This window comes from Cryptomeria japonica, chromosome 2 (genome assembly GCF_030272615.1).
Source record: "Cryptomeria japonica chromosome 2, Sugi_1.0, whole genome shotgun sequence".
NCBI lineage: Eukaryota > Viridiplantae > Streptophyta > Pinopsida > Cupressales > Cupressaceae > Cryptomeria > Cryptomeria japonica.
In genome coordinates, this window is record NC_081406.1 from 545,518,558 (window position 1) to 545,541,669 (window position 23,112).

Sequence of the window (23,112 nt, forward strand, 5' to 3'; positions counted from 1 at the left end):
CCATCATATACATAATAAGTCAACTTTTTGTAGCTCATTCCCTCTTACCTGCCGAATCTGGCATAAAATATTGTTTGGAAACCCTCCACTGTTTGCTGTGACTAAGGGACTACTCTTGACCTTACCAACTTTTAAGCTTGACTGTTCAGGATTCCAAATATGCTTCTTACTGTTTGTTTCACCATCCAGTTGAATACATTCAGTGAGATGACTGCATGCTCCATGAAATATCTTTAAGATCTTTTTCTTGGTTACTCTTTAGTTCTCGAACCATATATGCAACAGAACCATCTTGTAGAACCGACTTCTTCCATGGATGATTTTTATCTTGAGCTGAAGTACTCATAAGAAAAGTTGAAATACCATCACCCTTAAGCCATACACAGGGATTAAAATCTTCTTTACCCTTCTCCAAAGGGATAATCCAACCAGATTTGAATGACCATGACAATGTTGGATGCAGATCTTTGCGATCAGCATCATAAGACCCCCCCCCTCCCCCGCCCTTCACCACTAAGAGTTTCTAGCAAATCAACCTAAATATATCATCCAAGATTCCAAACACACTGAATTTTACTGTTGTCAAGAACTGCAGATATTTTGCCAGACCAAAAGCAACCATCATACCACAAGTCTACCAGATTTCCAACTTGCCACTCATTGTTGATAATGGCTGCTATTTTAGAATTGTTTTGACAGTCTGTTATTTCACATTCACGACAAAAATGAGGAAAATCTGGCCTCACCATTAGCTCCAATTTCTTCCAATTTGCTTGATCCTTCTGCTAGACTTTTGTCCACCTAGCTTTTTCTCCAGGAAAGTAAAAATACTCCAAAGCACACCACAACTCGCCTCCCCACATGCTTATATTTTTCACCCTACAACGAAACCAAGCTCCCTGATAACCATCTGTATGGGACTTTGATTTGGCATCTTGTCCAATTTTATAAGGAAAACTCTGTGTCCATATTACTTGGAAAAGTATAAAGAAAGACTTTCAGAATGCCCAGGCAACATGAAATGAGGTGCTTGATCTTTCCTTCTTGAGATTCGTGTAAACTCTCAATTTATATAAATTTCCAGCATCAGGAACCGTACCTGGCAAGTTGTAAAAACAAACATGTAGGCCTGCAACGTGGGTAGGGTTTATATGGAAACCTGGAATGCCATTGCAATGTGTCATGTTGAGAAGAAAGATAGCTTCCATGCAACAACTGAAAATGACTTCTTTAATGTGAGCAGAGACTGTTTCAACTTTCCGGCAACATGGTGAATGACTGAAACTACCATTTCAACGTACCATTACTCCTGCTCCTCCTTCAACGTGGAGATAGCCCATGGAAACAAGAAAGTAGCCTTCAATGCCACAAATGGAGGCTCCTTCAATGGAAACAAATAGAAATCCCTAAACTTGCATGTTGCGTGCCCTAAACTTGCAAAGAGAAAACTGAACGCAGAGACCCAACAAAGAACGAAGGCTTCTTTTTAGTTTTGCTTTTAGGAATTTACTTGCCTTGCTTTTCTTTGGCACCTAAAACCCAAGAAGACTTATGCTTTTGAATAACATGGCTTTGAAACACCTAAGGACCTAGTAGCAAGCTGATGACTACACAAAAAATTTAAAAAAGAAAACTCTTAAAAAGACTTTTGCCTCCGGTGAGACAAAAGTATAACACAGGTCTCACAAAAAGAAATATAATATTTTTGGGACAGGAGAAAAAGGAGTGATCAACTCTCACAAGAAGACAAATAGTATTTTCAATGCTTGTCCACTTTGAAACTTGTGATAGATATTTGTAAATTGTTTCTTGCAGTGTATGGCTAGGTAGGGCAAGGAGTAGTACCTACAGCTGGAATTATTTCACTAAAAATAACGCTGATAAAATCAGTAAAATATTAATCTCCGCATTGAACAGTAAACACTATGATAACTACACTCACAACTAGAAACACCAATACTTAATAATACTGAAATCAATAACCATGAGCAAACACTAAAATCTCACGCCAAAAAATTGGATGCCTAAAACTTGTCAGTTAATCTTGAATGGAGATGCACTAAAAAACTAGGAGAGCATTCATCCTCTGACGAGAAAAAAAATGCAATTACATTCTTGAAAAATGATATTGTTTCAAAAAAACATGAAGACTCTATCTGAAAACATTCCTCCTATCTATAACTTTTTGTTTGGAAAAAATAAAATAATTAATTTTTCTTTTTTGATAATTATCTCCTCAGAATTATAAAAATATAATAAAGGGCCATTTTTGGCTCACCTTTTCTCACCATCGGTTTAGCAACACTTTATTTAACCACTTAAAACACTTTTTAAATAATTAATTTATCTTTTAATATAAAATTACTCTTTTTGACTACTTAAATTAATTATTTAATTAATTCCATAATTTCAGAAGAGGAGATATGACACATTCTCGAATTGTATTCTTATGTATCATATTCATTTTAAACAAATAGAAAAGTTTATTTTACCATTCAATGTATCTACCAAATGTCTAATTGCGCCTCCCTATTTGTTCATCGACGTACATTGTGAATTCAAAATAACTTACAAACTAGTTAAGACAAATCATTTCTTAGTTTGCAGATTGTTCTCTGTGCGACTACAAGGATGCTAGTTAAGAAAAACCATTCCTAAGTTTGCAGATTGTTCTCTGTGCGACTACAAGGATCGGCATGAATCAAGTTCTAATTACGTTCACAAAGTTTCCTTGTAAGAGAACATTTTATATAAAATACATCTACATCATGTACAAGCAGATTTTAGGACTATGGAAGACACATACCTTTTCGAGGTACCTTGTGTTTGGATGACCCCAAGGGTTTCGCCCACTTGCATAATTGTGAAGATTTAGAGCCACAATTGCTCGCACACTAGAAGGAATGAAAATAGTTGTTAGTTTGCTGTAAAAAATTATATGTTCTTGAATGGTATCAAAAGAAATAAAATAAATAAAATCTTATCATGTGGATGTAAAGTCGACTAATTCTCACAATGAGGGAAAATGTGAGCATTTAGATATAATGGATTAAGTTGATGGCTTGTGGATTTGATCATCTACTTTACAAAGTCTCGCTCCACAAACATATAATATTTTGAAAGTAAAAAAATAAAAATGGAAGGCAACATTGATACAATTGCAAACATGGTTAGCCATAGCACTCAAAATCTGTATAACTTTTAACGTTTGATCTAACGTAAAATGAAATAAAAATTGAAGAATGCCTAGATTAACTAGTGTTTATAGGTTATAGTTATATCTGAATGATGTTATACAACTTGGTTATCTATTGTACAATACTGAGAAATACATTTATTATGTTAGCCTTAAGTAAGTATCTTGCACTAAATGCATACAAATTAAAGAAGATTACTTGAAGCTGTCATTTTCATCTTTATTGTATTCTATTTAAGTAATTTTGGATGATCGGATTGATGATACAATTAAGGATCAAACAAATATTTAATCAACCAGTTGTTTCAAAGTGCACAAGAATACATATTAGGAAAAAATAAAAACAAGAAACATGTAACTTCTATTTAAATCTAAAAATTTCAGATAAGGACAACCACGGTATCATTTTGAACAATGAATACGAAATTCAGCCATGTTTCAAGAACAGATCATAGAATGCCAAAACCTAAATACAGCTAGCTGTTTGGACATTTTGGTTACTTCTACGAGTTGCGATCTCCATCTCCCTTGCAAGGTTGAATTTTGTCATCTCCCCTTCTCAGGAATAAAGGAATTAATTGAAGAGCTTAGCTATTTTTATTTCCCGTAAGTTAAAGCACAAAATTAGGGAAATATTTTAATAATAGAATTTTAAATTGGGTCCAATCATCTTTCAAAAGAGAAAAAGATTATTAGAATAGCCATCTAAATTAAAAATTATAAGGCCTACGTAATACCATAGAAACAAAAATGACGAAAAAACCACAATCAATCGTAAAAATCACCAATCGTCAGTTTTCACGATTTTTAACCCCCAAAAAATTGTAATATATTTATTTTCTGAAAATCACAAAAAAGTGTTTTTTTTTACTGTTAGGGAATTTGCTGATATATTTATTTTCTCCCGTAAATCACAAAAATGTGTTATCTTATACTCATCTTTTTCACACGTGAGTATAACTTTCATACTTTAACTTAATAAAGAAATCCTTATATGTTTGTTGATTTATATGAATTTACCTAGATTTCCATGTTATTACTTCATGTATTCCTATGTAGGGAACAAAAAAAAAATTGCACGAATAAACATACGGCCTTTATATTTTTGTAAGTTCCTTACTATTTTGAATCCGCAATACTCAATATGAAAAGCAAATTAAGACTTTGCAACAAGTGTAGTAAATTGAGAGTTTGATGACTACATCCATACAATTTTAAAAATATATGCATGTATAGAGATGCTACTTTACACATAATTATGAACACCGGGCATAGAGATAGCAAAGTTGGTTGAAGTCACGATGAACAGCTGTGGAAGAAGCTGCGCTAATTTCAAAGAATGCAGAAAGAAGATTTGTTGAAAAAGCTTAAGAAAATTACAAGCAAAAGCTCCCGGCAGTTAAAGGCCAGCACAGTAATGCTAGCATTCACTTAGAGAGAAAGGTGTAGCTTCAACATTAGAAAACATGACATTAACACAAATTTACAACTAAAGGGCTATCATTATATAAACAAATTATAGACTTCAAAAATCAACGCACAATGCAATTTGTCAGTGTAAGGTCAATTCCATCAGACCGACGGTTAAAGAGTATTCAGGTTTATATACATACGGGTAACCGATGCTATTACTAAGCTTGTAACTCCATTTGAGGATGGTGTTTTAATGGAAATGGTGCATTTGTCTGTGAGGCTGATTTATTTCTAATAGTAAGAATGAGGTAATAAGAAACTAGGATCTACAGTACAAGGGAAGAAAAAACGTCAGCCTTAACGGAAACAGGGGAATAAGCTAGAATATATATTTATACGAGTACAGAACAACATACTATGAGTAATAAATAATCGAACAAGGCATGGCATTAGTTGGAGGAAAATTACTAGTTCTGGTGTGACTACTGAAATGTTTGATAAAAACTAGATTTACAATCTTAGCAACGGAGTTTACTAAGAAAAAAACGGATATGAAACTATCATGTTGTGTTTTACAAGCATGCCAATGTGAGTCCAAATTCAAACAAACAACACGTAGATTTTAAAGGTTACAAACATCACAAGCATGCTTCAGGTCAAGGAATAATACAAAAGCCAGCACTCATACTACAAAAGTGTTAATTAACCATCGTCTTAAGCACGGGCTAGAAAATGGTTAAACAAGAAAATCCTAATCTAAACAATAATGAATTTCTGTGTATCGAAAGCATAGCATTTAAGCACATTCAAAATTATGAACTTACCCGGATCCTGCCTCTGGTTCAACTGTAAATACAGTTCTCTCGTGTCGCTCTTGCCTTAACCTCTAATTCAAATCCTTCCTCAATCTCTAATTCAATCCCTCCCCAATTCTACATGTGTATTCCAACTCACAGTCGGAAAGGAAAGGTTCCTCCTAAAACATCACCTTTTCCCCCTCTTCCTGTAACCCGTCATGGGATCTGCTCCTTTGAGCTCCTCAATTCCCCAAAGGATACCCCCAATTTTTATACCCAATGCAAAATAATTGCGCAAGCAACGTGCAGAGCCTTCTCTTTTCTCCCCCAATTTTTTTCCCCAATGCAAAAATAAAATCCCGATGCCAGTGTAATGGGTAGCCCCTTATGACAAAATTTCTTTGCATAAATAGAGGGAAAAACTTCCTGGGCAAGGAAGGTGTGATTCTCCATTCATTTTGCATGCGTTTTGTATTCTCAACTCCCATTCTGACATGCCACATGGTTTGTGTACGACCAACCCACTTATTGTCTTCAAGGACAGAATTCGAATTCTGACACAAGTGTTTAGTTTCAGAATATCATGTCATTGATGTGTAGTATGTATTTATTGATACTAGAGCAAATAAAAAGGGAATACATATTGATACTAGACTTTTGAGGATATCATTGTATTACACAGGACATTACTGTATTACAAGGCCCGCTTCTTTATGAAGCTGACAGTTCATGAGATTTTAAAGGGCTTCTACATGTCCTGTGTGTAGATTCATGAAGTCTTTACCCAAATTTATGAAGAAATAGCATCCTCACCCACTCTCCTATCTTGAAATATTTGGTTCTGATTATCGAAAGTCCAATCACCTCCACTAATAATTCTTGAGTTACCTTAAATTCCATCTCCTATATCATAACATGCCTGTTATGTAAAGACCTTCATATTGTTAAATATTTAATTACATTTTATTTCGTACATGATTAGACAAACGTTAAAACAATTTGTTCAAATATATAATAATAGAGACATGATATAGATTTAGATAGACATAATGTAAAAGTACATAAACATAATCATAATTAGAATTTAAGAAAACAAATTCCTTTATAATAGATCATATGGCTGAATACAATGATAACGTAAAGCAAGTAAATAGCTAATGATAATGATAATCTTGACAGGAGCTCTCAACATCTATCTCCCTCAAGCACATCATGGGAGAGAACATTGTTGGAGCGCTTTTCCATCCAACTGCAAAACATTATGCTTCCTCCAGATTCTTCTTGACACGAAGAATATTCGACCCTGCATGAGGATGCCTAGCAAATTGAAACTGGCAAGGTGACGGAATCTGGTGCAGCATGATATATCTACATTCTAAAATGCTAATGTATCAATATCATGATATGGAAGAGTGTGTGGAACATAATGTTTCAAACAAGCAGCATATATTGAGAGATCAAATAAGCTTTGGCCTAGACATCTTTTTCAATTGACTATCGGCAAATAAGTTAAAGCAAAGACTTACTCTTCTTTGAAAACTTACCTTCTCTTAGCTCCATACTTAGCACTCATCCAAAATATATAAAACATACATATCGAATGCATATAAACCTTGAAAAATACATATATGGACATACAAAAATATACATGATCTCATAAGAGCATGCCAAAACAAATAAGAGCAAACATGCAAGAGTACATCAAGATTCCAATATAACTTTAGTCAATTTTTATTCTAATGGTATCATTATTAACAAGTCAGAGATTATAAGAAACATGCCATCATGAGATTGTAAATGTTAGTTAACACCTTATCCTTTACAACAAGATCACAACTATGATATTCATTAAGATGTTCCCATGAGTCAATGAATTTAAGGCAAAATATCTGACCCTTGCTACAAAAGATAGCCTATGAACAAGATAAATTTTTACTATTTGTACATAGACTAGAGACCAATCCTTTGGCACACAATGATTCTAGGTTTACACCTAAGTTTTTCATTATCCATTCTGTGTGAACACACTCTAAGTTTTTCATTATCCATTCTGTGTGAAGGATTGTTGACTAACTCACTATGTTCCTTTACCAAAATTTACTACCTACCAATAAAATAATAATAATGATTATTAAATAGAAAACGTTGAATGGCTTTTATTTCACATTTCATAAATTCATTATTAACCAGAGCATTTATAGTAATATAAAAAGACTATTGTTTCTTTCAAATAAGACACAATCTAACAACTTCACAGAAATTCCACATATCTATGATAATAATTCATGTTTTGATCTTAATCTAATGCCTATAGTAATAGTTCCCACTTTATTTGCAACTCTTTAATCCTTTTATAATTAACCCTTTTATAATTAACGTATTTTTCCATTCAAATCATACTATCATTTGACCTTTTTATTTTCTTCTCATATATCTATGGGTTCCTTTATAACATTTAGACTTATATTATCATCATTATGTTGCTAACTTTGATTTTCACAATACCATATATACATTTATCTGAAAGCTTTGCCTTCTTTAATCAATAAACTTACATAAGAATTACCATTCTTTATTATCTTCTCCTAAAAGTATAACTATATCCAAGATTTAAGTTTTGAACATGTCAAGATCTTCATTAAAGAAGAAGAATATAACTTACGTGACTAATTTTCATTCCAGCCTACATTTAGAAATGTAGAATATGTATATGTCTTTCTTTGAAATTATGTTTGATATATATATATATATATAGTCTTGGAATGCAATAGAAAATTTAATGAGACAAATATATAATTGTACCCATCTTCAATAAATAATAATTATAAGTAAGCTTACAATAATGCTTGCCCATATCTAAAATTAGCATTACAAGTCTACTATTCCATATTGTCAACGTAGAATCTATTCTTAAAGAATTAATATTCCCTTGATAACTAAATATTTCTCAAGTTTAAGTTTTCCAATAATTTTATAATCATATCTATTTTGTTTAATATCTACTTGATAAAAAGAAAAAACTTTAAATCTTATACTTCATTATCTTATTTGTCAACACTTATAATCTCCAAGAAATATTAAATCTAATTATTAATGAACTTCTTAACTAGTCAAAAGTCAACTAAACAACACTATGTACTTTAAATCTAAATCATACCTAATCTTTCAGACTCTCAAAGAAAAAAATTCTTACACTTTATAATATTCTAATTGAAGTCTAGGAAGACTACTAAATGAGCGAGTAAGCATCATAATTTCTTTTCCTATTTGAGAACTACTCATATATTATATCATTCATATATTAACACATATGCTTCCCCACGATCTCTATACATACCTCAATGACATACTAGTAAATCTTTTAAAAGGATGCCTAAACAAGATAATCTTTACTTTAGACTAAAATAAGAATAGCACAAATTCATCTAATATTTCCAGCAACGATACTCTTTCAATAATAAGACAATACTTTTAGAAGATTCAAAATTAATTAAACACACAAATCGTGTGAATCTATCGCCCGCCAATATAAAACAACTGAGGTCGATACTCTTAGAAATCAGAGAAACATGAAGAGGTGACGCGGTCTCATGGACTGCAATGATTGCGAGGAAGGCACTAAATGGATTACTATTAAGGCTTTAGAAACTTCCATGCAAATGCATTGTGGCATATACAGGCCCCAGTCGCAGCTTGTACTAGCATGAACCATGCCATTAACAAATGGGATCTTGATGTAAACATCAAACGAGCACAATGAAGGCCATTTTGTCGGATATGACAGTTGAAATCGCATGGGTAGTCGTGAATTCAACATAATTAAGCATAGCGATGGTTCATGGACTGTTTTGGAATGGTTATTTCGATGGTTCATGTACTGTTTTGGAATGGTTAATAAATATCATACAAGGATATTAAAGGCATACAAGTATCAAAACCTATCAGATTACAGATCATAAATGGAAAGATCTCTTTATCCGCGCAGTTAGCTTAATAAGATGGTAATCAGAATGGATAGACAATGATGAATGGACAGAGATGTAATTCATCTCAAACTCATGCTTAGATACACCCTACGAAATGCCTTACTCTTCACCTTTGATGAGTTCTAAAACTATAGCACACATATCTTATTCAGATTTACACCCTGCAGATAGCGACTTGAGCAAGGATAAACAAAATAAAGTTCAGATAAAAGGTCGCTTGGGTACTCTTTTAACGTCAATGATCTCAATTTAGGTCACGGGTAGAGATTTAAGCAGAGATAGATGAACTAAATCTAATAAAATTAACCTTGTTTTCCCTCAAGAAGTGGCTATGCAAACAATTTGGTTACTTCTACATACCTTAACAAAAAGCATCGCACAACGTTAAGAGAAAGGAAGTAATTCATCACTCCCAAGGTTCATATGTGTTCTTCTCCAATCTCCTGCTAACACTTTATCCACAGTAGACCTTGTCATGGTTCCTAATGGCAGAGTTGCCTTTCCCATTAGGGTCAAGTCAAAGAGGAAAACAATCGTTAATGTGAAAATTCATACTGATGGCATATTTTTAAGAACCGAACATTATTCCTCATGAGATAGTCATAAGATGCATGCCATTCTCCTCTAAATATGGATACCTCCCACAACGATTTTTTTTTGTTTGTTATAACTGTCTGTCATGCAATAAATGAGAAAATATGTTGGACTTAAACATGAACATGCAGATTGCATGACATAAGTGCGTCCATTCACATGGGTGACAAAAATCTTAAAAGGTTTTTAATTTTACAAAAGGAAAATAATATTTTTATATGATTATTGTGAAAGCATATTACATTCACATAAATGCAAATACTTCTATAAATAAAAATTAGAAGAATTAAATTTAACCTCTTTATTATAGTTTTTTTCATACATCAATATAATAGTCTTAATAGTTCCTTTTTTGGAGGTTTTTTGTTGGGAGTTTAGTAAAAATATAATAATATAATAATAAGTGCTCCATAGTTGCAGTACTTGTGATGTTAATTTTGTAATGTAAATAATAATAATAAAAGTTTTAATTTAAGATTATTTATATTTTAGTGAATATTATAGTTATTTGGACTAACATTGTGAAAAGAAATCAGAAAATACTGAAAGAGGTGAATCAATACTTTAGATGATAAAACAGCATAGGAACTAAAAACCAATAAAAAGACACAAAAACAGAAACAAAAATTTTACCACATAGAAAACTTCAGAACATTGGACACCAACCCAGATACAAAATAGAACACAACTCTCAAGATCACCGACTCTATGTAATAGGAGCTTCAACTCCAGCTAACTGAGGCTTCAACCTCTGATACATAAAAGAAGATCAACTACAGAAGGTTTAAGTACAGGAAATGAACACGCCTTTATGTGTCGACATGAATCAACATTACATGGCTCGGATTTATAAAATCTTTCAAAGCACAGTATATATATATATATATCCAACTTCTGATTTCTGCCAAAACGAGCTATCGAACACAATAACTTTATCTGAACAAGTTAATCTTCAGCAACTCTGACCAAACATATTCAAGTCTAATATTCACGAACAGTACACCCAGTATTCTTCAAAGATACATGCATATAGTGTCTCAGAGAGAACTTCGATTCTCACTCCATCCCACACATTTTATCATCCTTCAGTAAGTCTAAAACACTGCACACTTTTACTGTGACTTTTGGCGCTTAATCACATTCAGCACGCAGCAGTATTAAGATCTACAAAAACCATCTGAAACACACCCATGCATATAAAATCTCACACAGAGAAAAATACCACGCAGTTCATCTTCCAAAAAACTTCCAGATGCAATCTTTTTGATTGATAACCATTTCGTAAAAAACCCCACTCACTGTACTGAGAACATTTCCACACTGTATGCCCAGCAAAGACTTCAATGATCAAAAAGATAAAGCTCAGAGACATATCTATTCTACAGTCATAGTAACCATTTAGCTCCTCATCAATCGATTTGTTAAAATCTCACAAAGTTCGAATACCTATCAAGTTGTAATCTCATTTTCAAATGTAACGCCCAGTCAGAAGATATACTAAAGTCGCTGTTGTCCACTTAGAGTCGACTAATTACACTAAATAATTCCGAACACCAACCTAAAAATTAGGCATACAGGCAATAAATCATCTTCTGGAAAATAAGTTGTCCTTATTGAATAAAACCGCCACACCAAATACGTTTTTTTTAAAACAAAACGGCAGACATTCCGGGTAGACACATAGAAGACGTTATCTTTTACCTGCCGTGTCATATTACTGAGCGTACAAATTTCCAGATTCGAAAGTTTTCAGAGAAAAATGGTGAAGGAAAAAAAAATCGAAAAAGCTGCCGGCAAAAACATGAGGAAGTTAAAAAAACACGTAGCTTCCAGAAAGATGCCGTAACTCCCACAATCCAACACCAAAACAAATCGACACCTGCACAATTAGGAATAAGGCGTTTAAATCTCCTTCATCCGAATTTAAATTCCTGACAGAAAACGGCTCTGAAAAAAATATCAAAGCTAAAGAAACTCGCCCGAACATCTTCCAAAAATGCAACCTAGGAAGAAACAAAGACACCTGGCACAGACAAAAACATTTGTCTTTGCTGAAGCACATGCCAGCTAGTCGATTTTGACGGAAAAAAAAAAAGTACGCAAATACGCCAGGCCACATAAGCAAATGAAGACAAAACCAAGGAAACTGGTCACATAATCGACTGCACTGCAGCGAATGAATGAATGATTTTATTGACGTTCAGGAGACTGAACAGTCTATGGGACCAAGAAAAAAACACCAACACTAAACTTCTGAATATAATTTTTCATGTCTGATCTCTGGATATGAATCTTGACTAGGAAGCTTGCAGTTTGGTTGATCTTGTCCTCGTCAAATAACTGATGCACTCTGAACCCGAATATCATCATATGCTATGCATTCAGTAAGAAAGTGTCATTCCTTTTCCACTGCTCCCATCCCGCTAAACAAACAAATTCACTCTTCCCATATCTCCTTGGGCCTGGGCCAAAAAAGAATATTCAACCTTATGCTGAAAAAAAAAATCATTCTAACATAATTCGAGCCAACACTGTCATAGCAATCAACAAACACAGAGGCACAGCCAAGAAATACAAAATAGTCCATCAGATTTGATCTTATTGAAAACAAGAACATACCAAGTATTTCATTTAATATCAACGACAAAACAAATCTTACACATTGGCTTTAAATCTGATTAGTATAATTGTAGTTGATTTTGTGGTTTATAATTAATATATGTTAACTGTGTAAGCTTTACTGAGATAGTAATTTAAAAAATTTATTAGTATTATACAATATGAAATAAAATATTATGATAAGACAATAAAAAAAAATAATTATATGTCAAAAATATTAAAAAATATTATTATTATAAATTTAATATTTTTTATAAAGCATTATCTAAAATTAAACTAACAACGCTACATTTTTCAAAGATGAAAAAAGGTTGAATAGAATTCTAGTATATAATATATTATAAAATATAATGTTAAACTATAAGAACATTCATAATAATCATAATAAGTTATTATTAAAAAATGGTGACATGTATTTAAAAAATAATATTGTATATTTATTATATTATAATTTTAATCTTAAATGTATTTTATTTATAATTTTAATAAATATAATTTAATTTTTAATTATAATTATAATTTTTTTGGTATTAAGTATCATATAAAATCAATACAAAATTCGAAAGTCTTGGCTGGAGAACACATAGCCAGCTAGCGATTTAAATCACATAGTGCAGATAAAACCATGTCGAGAAGGATTGCGGCCATATTATGAGGCCATATACATAGGATGCGGCTGAGATACAAAGTTACAGAGATGAGTCCCATAACCAAAATATAACATAGAGGATTGACAACTAGCTAAATAGGAAGGAAGAGTCAGGATCATTATTGTCACCCACGGGGGGGAGCCACGTAGTCCATCCTAGCTCCCCCTCACACCATACCAACACATTTCCTTCGACGAACTGATCTCTGAAGGGGTGTGAAGGCAAACCTTCCAGTTCCAGCTCGATAAAATCCTCCCTCTGTTGTCTTGCCTCCATCTCTTGCATAAATTTCATTAACGCCTGCTCGAAATGTGTCTTGTTGCTTCCCATACGGTCCCAGGTGAAGCCATGGGACAGCTCTCGGATGAATACAAGAGTTGTTCCATTCTTCAGTCATCTATCAAACTTGTCTTCATCCAGCCGTAGAACCACAGTGACCTGCATAGCAACAAGGTTACGAATGAGTCTCCTAAGAGACTTAGTGAGGTATCTACCCTTTCCAATAAACACATCATCATTCCTAGATTTCCAAATGATCCAAAGAATTTCCAAGGAGAGAACAGACCAAAAAAGATTAGCACATTTCTTGCCACCTCTAACATAACCAAGTACCGCCTCTTCAATAGAAAAACATTTATTATTAACTGAGATGCCAAACAATTTCCATAGTTCTTTGGCAAAATGGCATTCAAAGAAAATATGAGGCACAGACTCAGGGAGACGATAGAGTTTACACAGTAAAGGGTCGCCATTATTATTTTTAAGCGGCAATTTGTGAAGCAGGAGTTTCCAGGCAAAAAAATTCTTTTTTGGTTCAGTCAGATTAGACCAGAATCTCAAAAGACTAGTGTGCCATTTTTTAGAATCCCAGGTGAGGTTCCAGATGTTGAGATGGGCAAGAATATCTTCAAAGTCAGCAAGGGTAGAGTAGATCAGTTTGGCCTTTATTAGAGGAAGGGGGGAGCCATCTTTCCAACAAAGGGAGGAGCTTGGGGAGAGCGAGGAGGGGGCAAGAGAGGAGAGGAGAGGATGGGAACGAGTGCAGATTTGAGGACATTGTAGGTTCTGGCTTGGGAGATGGGGAGGTTGAATTTGGAGCTCAGAGCCTCCCAAGAGATCAGGGTACCATCCTTCAGAATGTGTTCAAAAGTGACCAGTCCTAGGTTGTGCCATTTCAAGGCAGAACACCCTTGAAGACAGGCCAATTGTTTCCCATTATGAAGAGTATTCCACCATATAGATCTGCCCAAGTTGAGAGAACCCTTATTATCAACAATGTTCCTATTGCTGATGAATTGTTTGACATGGTTCCAAGCCTTCCATATAGACTTGAAGACTTCTGATCCCGCAGGGGAGATCTCAAAATTACCAACAATCAGGTCCCCCATGGGTAAGTTCTTCCAATTTTTTGCCATTTTTAGGGTGGAACGCTGTGTATTGTGTCTAATCAGAATTTTCCAAGGTTCATAGCCATCAAGGGCTTTACAAATCCATTTGGCAGCCAGGAAAATTCCCTGGATTTTAAGATCTTTAAGGCCCATACCCCCCTGAAGCTTAGATCTGACACACCAATCCCATTTGACAACATGTTTCTTGTTCCCCTTCCCATCAGACCAAAGAAATTTTCTGATTTGTTTTTGAAGATACTTGAACTAGTAATTACTGAATAGCCAAGCTGAGGAGCAGTAGATGTTATATGATGACAAGATTTTTTGACAGACCTGGAAGCGACCTGCCAGGGAGAGAAAGTTCATGTTCCATTTGGTGAGTTTTTTATCCACCTTATTCCTGAACCACTCCCACATTTCTTTCAGATTCGGGGAGACAAAGAAGGGAATACCCAGATATCTGGTGATAGTGTTCGGCCCTCCCCATTTCAATTCAAATTTAGACATCCAGTTGGGAGGGGAGTCGGTCCATCCTAGCAGGGTAGATTTGTGGAGAGCAATTCTATTGCCTGAGGCCTTACAGAAAATTTCAATGTTATGAAGGAGAGAGGATAAGTTTTCCTCATCTAGGGTGAATAGAATAGTTGTATCATCTGCAAACTGAACATTTATGATTTCTTCTTTATTAGGGAGAGAAATGCCTTTGACCCTGGGGGTTATACTGTAGTCCTTAAGAACATAGTGCATAGCATCAGCAGCCAGAACAAATAGGGTCGGGGCAAGTGGGCATCCTTGTCTAATTGACCTAGAAAGAACAATATTACCGGATCTGTTCCCATTTATATCAACAACAGCATTGGCATCGCAGAGTAGTGTTTGCACAATCTTACAGAATGTCTCCAGGAAGCCCAAACTTACTAACATCTGAATTATGAAGCTCCACTCTATTCTATCATATGCCTTTTCAAAATCAATCAACAGCATGGCCCCATTCTGTCCCGATACCTTAGCCCACTCAAGTGATTCCCAGCAGGTCACCAAGTTCTCAAGGATATATCTGCCTTTAACAAAACCTGTTTGGGTGGGGCTGATTATTTTTGGCAGAATTTTAATCAACCTATTGGCTACCACTTTGGCCAATATCTTATAAGAAACATTTAGTAGCGTGATAGGCCTCCAATTCTTAAGCAATGTCTTGTCCCCCTCCTTAGGGATGAGCTTGATAAGCCCTTGATTGATTTCTTTGCCCAGGGTTCCTTTGCTAGTAGCCTCCAGATAAAGGTCATGGAGGTCACCTACAATCCACTCAATGTTTTTCTTATAAAATTCCACCGGAAAGTCGTCCAGTCTAGGGGACCTGTCATTGCCCATTGAGGAGATGGCCTTTGCAATTTCCTCTCTTGAGATGGGTTTCCCTACAAACTCATAATCCTCAGCATTAAGCTTGGTTGGGGTCAACTCCTTAATGGGTTCCCTAGCAGCCCTATAGTCATCATTTAACTCTTCTGTGGTGAATAGTTTTTGGTAGAAGTGGGAGAAGCACTTTAGGATCTCCTCTGAGCCTGTAATATGGGTATTGTTATCCCAGATAGCATTGATGTTCTCTTTTGCCTCTTTGACTTTAAGCAATTGGAAGAAGAATTTTGACCCCTTGTCTCCCGAGTCCAACCAGTTTAATTTGGTCTTGGTTTTCAACCCTCTAATTTTCTGATTCTATATCTTCCTGAGGTGGTCCTTGATTGACACTAGAGTGTTAGTAAGGTTTTCATCATCAGGGGAGTTCTGAAGGTTCATCTCTACAATGCAAAGGTCTTCCTGAAGCAGCCTTTATACCCTCCTGGCATCCTTGGCTTTCTTTTTCCCCACTGTTTGACAGAGGGTGGTCCAACTTTTAATGTTTAGGTTCCATTTATCAATCTTAGAGAGTCGGTTTTGATCTTTCATATTAAACAGTCTGATGAAGGCCAGGGCAGAACAAAGATCCTCATCCTCCAAGATTCTAGTGTTTATGTTGACGGAAGGAGGTCTTGAAGAGGGGAGGAGGCCATGTGGAGAGAGGTCAATTCTCATTATTATGGGGTGGTGATCTGACAGTGTGTATGGGGAGACAGAGTAATGATCTCCATTAGCACCTTTGCCAATATCAAAGTGGCATTTATTGAAGTAAAATTTGTCCAGCCTGCAGTAGATCCTTTTATTCATCCGTTGGTAGCTACACCAGGTGAACCATACAGTGTTCAATTGGTCTTTTCTTCCAGCAATAGGATCAATAAGATGTAGTTTATTAATCATTATGTCCCATTGCAACCTTTCCATTCCCTTCCATTCAAATTTGTTGCCACCTTTTTTGTCATTGGCTGATTCAACCATATTGAAATCCCCCCCTATAATCCAAGGGATATCTTCCAGCCCTGTTAGCCAGTTCCACAACTCCCCCCTCTCTCTATAGTCATTAGGGGCATATACAAAGCAAATTCCAAACTTCTGGTCTTCCAGTTGAATAGAAACCCATATAGCCCTGGCATAGGGGGATTGCCCCCAGTTGATCACTTTGCTAGCCCATTTAGGACTAAGTAGTATGGTTGTGCCTCCTTTCCCCTTGGTATGGTTAGTATAAAAGGAAGTAGCCTCCCTCCAGATACATTTAAGGCCGATTTGCAGGGTGAAGCCCACAACTTTTAGCTCTTGTAGGAGGAGGCAATCCATGTTCTTATGTCCATTAAGGAATCTTTTGATGATATATTTCCGATCAGGGGCCTAAGGCCCCTAATGTTCCAAGAGATTGTTTTCAGCATGACTCACTTAGTTGGGTAGGGTTCGTTTGGGATTTAAATCCCTCAAAACATTTAGGCCATTCCTCTTTATTTGTGATATTGCTAGCATCAAATGCAATAGAAGAGCAGGGTCTACCTCTCTTCTTCCTTGCCTTAGAAATTTGTTCAGGGCCAAGGGATTCCTTCCTGGAAGCACTATCTTTACTATTCTTGGGGGATCTCTTCCTTCTAGCTTTCCTGTTTTTAACCACAGTAAATGCTTCCTGTGTATCTGTCGAGCCTTGTTCAAAGTTATTGTTTCCAGGAGTGAAGGGGTCCATGATGATCCCCGCATCTTGAGTGGCAGACTACTCTGCCTTCAAGGCATCAATAGGGGTGCTAGAAGTACAATAGGTATAACTAGCAGGGTCTCTCCTAGTGGCCTCTAAGTCAATGGATGCATCTAGAGGAACTACTGAGACCTCATCCATAATAGGTCCACCCACTTCCCCTTCCAAGGTAGGAGTCTCATCAGTTTTGAGTCCAGTAAGATCTTTACATGCAGACAATTCAAGGTCCTGGTCTGAGGCCCTGCTAATGGTATTTGTTATAATTGGAGCACCCCTATCCATGTCCTCAAGGTCAGGTATCTGCCACAGGGAGGCTTCAATTTCCAATTTCTGCTTAAGAAGGTTTTGCTCAAGAACTTTCCTAGCTTCAACTGCTCTTCTCAATTTTTCCATCACTAGCTATTGTGCGTTCTGGGATCTCGGGCCCGAGAGAAGATCGGGGATGCCAACAAACTCAAAGGAGCTGAAGGGTGGAGGATGGGCGGCGGAGAGGGCTTCCTTAATAGCATTGTTGTAGTTCAAGATGGAGTTAGCCATCGAGGGGGCCGAGGAGGATGGGGGGGGGGGTTGGGTGGTTGAGGGGAAGGCGGTGGCGGGGGGAAAAAACAGGCTGGGGGGTGCGGAGGAAGGATCATGAGAAGGGATAGACGGAGGAGGTTCAGGGGGGGTAGTCTGAGTCTCAGAGGGGGGAGGACCAGAAGGATGTGTCTTAACTCTGTTGGTTTTTTTAGTCAATAAAGGGCATTTACTTCTAAAATGGCCACTTACCTTACAGTAATGACAGGCATCTATGCCACCCATGTATTCAATTGGACAGCACAAGGTTTTATTGCCCAGACATATAGCAATTTCGGCGGGGTAGACCATACCCGGTTTCAGGGCAATAAGTAATCTAGCGTCAAGATGAGGGAGAACCAAGGGGGAGGAGTCAATTTTTACAATTTTCCCCAAGGGTTCTGAAATTTTATCAATACAAGACTAGAGAAATGGGGGGATATTTTTAATGGTTATCCATTTTGGACAAGATAGGGCGAGAATTTCATCATTACAAGCCTTAGGGTCCCAACGAACAACCCTAAAAGATGAGTTCCCTACCGACCAGAACTGTTTATTTACAATCTTGCTTTGACTTTCTTTATTGTCAAAAAAAATTAGAAACAGACCCTTTTGAATCATTCTACAAAATGAAAAATGAAACCCTAGTTTATTGACCCACACATCTTGCAGCCATTTGTTCATGTATTGACGAGATGGTACATTATTTACATCAAAGGCGGCAAAAAAAATAGCCGAATCCCTAAGCCTCGAAATCTCAAAAGAAATGGCAGAAAGCATTGAACCATTAGGTTTAATGATGATGCGCTTGGAGGGGGAGACCTCACCTTGTTTTCCTGCGAGATGGGCTTCATCTTCATGCTGTTGTGCGGTCTCAAACTTTGCATCTTCAGGGAATAGAAACCGCTTGCCCTCCACCGCCTGACTGAAGGTTTTCCGTCTCGCTCGATCGTTCTCAGAGGAAGGAATGGCCAGTTTAACTTTCCTTTGGCCGTCTTTATTGGCCTCCATTAAAGGCAGTATGCGCGTAGTAAATGCTCGAAGGCTGCCCAGCAAAGCCAGTGAGCCCTCGTACGCGATGGCGGCCTGCAACCAGCGGCACCTCCGAAGTTTCTGCCCTAGTTGCAGAGCGCCCCTCACCAATCTAGTCTTTCTTTTTTTTATAATTATCCTTATAATTTTAATTTTAATTGAATGTATATAATTATAAATTATTAATATCTAAAAAACAACTTCAAATAGAAAAATCAAATAAAAATAATTTAAATAATATCATATATTTAAAATTTATAAAAATCAAAATATAACATTATTAATAAATGAATAAATTTAATTAATTAATAATTTATTTATTTTTGAATAATTATAAATCATATTTCAATAATAAATATTAAAAAAAATACACCACAAATTTATTAATATATAACAAATATATTATATTAAATAATCAATAAATTAATTATTAAAAAATTAATATATAAATACAATTATCAATTATAAATACATAATAATAGTATTAAATAATTATCATGTTTTAAAATTTGATTTTCAATCTATAAATAGAAAACCAACAAATATTTAAATATTTGTTACTATTTTGAATATTTTATAATTATTTTAAATTATTTTTCTCTCTGTCTCCAAATCAAAGTGACAAATTATGAAACCCATATTACTATAATAATAAAATTAAATGACATTAAAATAATTATTTATCGACTTTTATTAATTATATACTAATTACATAGTAATCAATCCATAAAACACAATCCAATCACAATACATCTAAAACATAAAAATTTGAACAATTTTTAATCATACATAACAATAACTGATTGACATTTAATTATCATTTCGTGCTCCAAGTATTCCTCCTATAAATGGGCATATTATATTGTCCAATTGTTGATAAGAAAAATATTTTTATACATGTAGACTTCAGGAAAGTAAAATGATTTTTAAAAAAAGGAAAATACTTGCTTACAATTGGTCTAATTAATTTTTTTAATAATCATTTAAGCATAAAAAAAAATCCATTGTAATGAAGTACTAATAATAATTTTGTAGTAAAAGTTTTTTTCTTTTTTAAAGATTTTAATGAAAATATATAAATATAATAACAAGAATACATTAAAACTTAATAACACAATTATATCTTTATAATAATTTAATATTAATTGTATTATAATAATATAATATTTTTAAAATAAAATAATAAACAAATATGATATTTTTGACGTATTTTACCTAAATTCCTCAAAAAAAAATATGCTAAATAATATTATAATCTATAGTATCTCTATTAAATTTAAATATATGCAAATATATTTAATTTAATCTTGAATTTTATTTCTTATTAGAAAATAAAGGTTATGACATGTTATCCCATCCTTTATTAAACTCTAGTACTAAAGGGGTATCATACCCATTTATCTTCTCCACAAAAGCTATTAAACTCCCATCAACTAGTATCCTCCACAAAAGCTATTAAACTCCCATCAACTAGTATCCTCCAAATAAATATTTCAAATCCACGTGATAAGAATGAGCTCCATGTCATATGCAATATTTTTATTAATTTCTATAAAATAAGATTTATCAATTATCATTAAAACCATATTATTTAGAAACATCATCCATAAACTAAGTTTTAATTTGAAGAAACATTGAAGTGTGGTAATTTAGCAAAAATCCTCCATAGCAAAAATCTTGATTCATGTAGCATTTTATAGATAAAGAAACATATGGCATTTCCTTTCAAGCTCAAAACTATCCTCCATAAGTACCTTAACTTTCAGATTATTCTTATTCCTGAAATAAATTGTTTTCTAAATAATACCGTCTAAAATTTAAAACAAAATATTTCAAATCCACACAACAAAAATGAGCTCCATCACATATGTTTTTTTTAAATATCATGTTACATTAATCAATCAAGATTTAAATTGAATAAACCTTGAAATGTAGCATATTAAAATTTTAAATCACAAAGAAAATTTTGATACATATGGCATTTTATAGATAAATAAACATAAAGGATTGTCTTCTGGTCAAGGAACTACCTCGATGGAATATTGATTTGCTGCCATTCAGAAGATTTTTTTATTTTAATGTGGAGTTCCAAAATGTCGTTTATTCCCCTGCATAGATTGAATCTTCTAGTCAAGATATCAAGTGACAATACCTATTTAGACTTGCATATAAAAGTTAACTGAATTTTAAAACCTATTTAGACTTATATATAAAAGTTAACTGAATATTAAAATTGGGTGAATAAGATCATTTCTATATCATTACTAGCTTAGGCATGGAAATATCATATGAAGTATATATAGAGAGACAATTATGGTCAAATCAAAAGCATTCAAATACATGACAACCACATCCAAGCATGCCATTTGTTAGAGATCATTATAGAGTAGTGGATAATCAAGAAAAATATTCATATATTCAGTGTGTTGTATCATACAAAATATTCATATTGCATCCAATTTTTAAGCTAAACCCTTGTCTTTTTGACAAACACAAATCATGTTCCAGATGTTTTGTCTTGCTTGTATATATATTGTTTTGTCTTCTTTTGAATATATCTTTGCACAATCAGTGATCAGTGTTTTTTAAAAAGCACCTCGTGTCAAGGAACAGAAGGAAATAAATGAAGGAGAAATTTGCTCGAAATTTGCATAACATATAAGTTAGTGTGTCAGTTTCAAGATAGAGGGTTTATAGGTCTGCTAATTAATAAACTGTCAGCTGCATATAGAAGTGGGCCTTGTAATACAGAGGTATGAATAAAAGATCAACACCTCATTACCTCTGTCAGGTACACATAAGATGGAGACGCCGAGTTTTGAGGTTAGAGGCTCTGTTTGCAACCTCTACGCAGCACCCATATTTTATCATTGATCATGTTTTTTAATTAATTAATAATAAAAATAGAACAGATGTTTCAATTAATTATTAAATATGATCAATGGTACAATATGGACGCTGGATAGAGGTTGCCGTGTTTGCATAAATAGGTCCACACCAAATAAAGGTTCTCATAACTTCTAGAAATTTCATTTATTCATTTGTGAATGGGGACAAGTTTTCCATATTGCAAAGGCATGAAACACCTATGTGCGTCTGCTAACGGAAACCACAAAGTATAAGAAATTAGTCTGCAAACAAATATAGAGGCACGCAACTGTATCGGGAAATCATAAAAGTTTTCAAAATTCTATGTTTTCATTGCCAGGCATGCACCCGGAAGCACATTACTTGGAGTTTGACTTTTTCAAAATAGCATGAAGATTATGTATAGGCACAAGCTGTTAAGTGTTGACAAACGGATTTGCATGCATAGGTGCACAGCTAAAGAATGGATATTATATATTACAAGTTTCAAAGTGAGTAAACACATTAACAGGTGCACACCTGTATAGGAAAGGATCAAACTTGTTTTCATAATCTGTGATCGCATTGTGAAGTGCACACCTGTGAAGGTAGCCAACAGATTTAAGAGTTTAAACAATGGATTCACATGCTTTGGCACACACCTTTATAGGCCAACGGCGTGTTAGAATGAAAGTTCAAAATCTATTATAAGAGTCCTACCCATGAGTGGGATGACCAACTTGTTGAGTGATCAAAGCTAAATCTATTAAAACAGGCACCTAATCATAGCCCAGCCAACCAGTAGTTGTCCTAAAAGCTAAAACCTATGAAATTAAATGAATGGAAGAGCGCCTCTTCATAAATACTTGCCCTTCCAAAAAAGAATAGGTCTGTTAGATTTAGAGAACAGCACCCATCAGTCAAAGGCATAG

At 34.6% G+C, this 23,112-nt stretch overlaps 1 protein-coding gene across 1 annotated transcript in view; it reads right to left on the minus strand.

Annotated features, from left to right (window-relative positions):
* The window catches only part of LOC131052329 (diacylglycerol kinase 4), a 174,268-nt gene that overhangs the window by 11,085 nt on the left and 140,071 nt on the right, over positions 1 to 23,112 (minus strand). The window contains exons 9-10 of the mRNA XM_057986964.2: positions 21,364 to 21,441; positions 2,807 to 2,894 (exon numbers count right to left, since the gene is read on the minus strand). Coding sequence (XP_057842947.2) covers positions 2,807 to 2,894; positions 21,364 to 21,441 — 166 coding nt within the window. The remainder of the gene's footprint in view (positions 1 to 2,806; positions 2,895 to 21,363; positions 21,442 to 23,112) is intronic.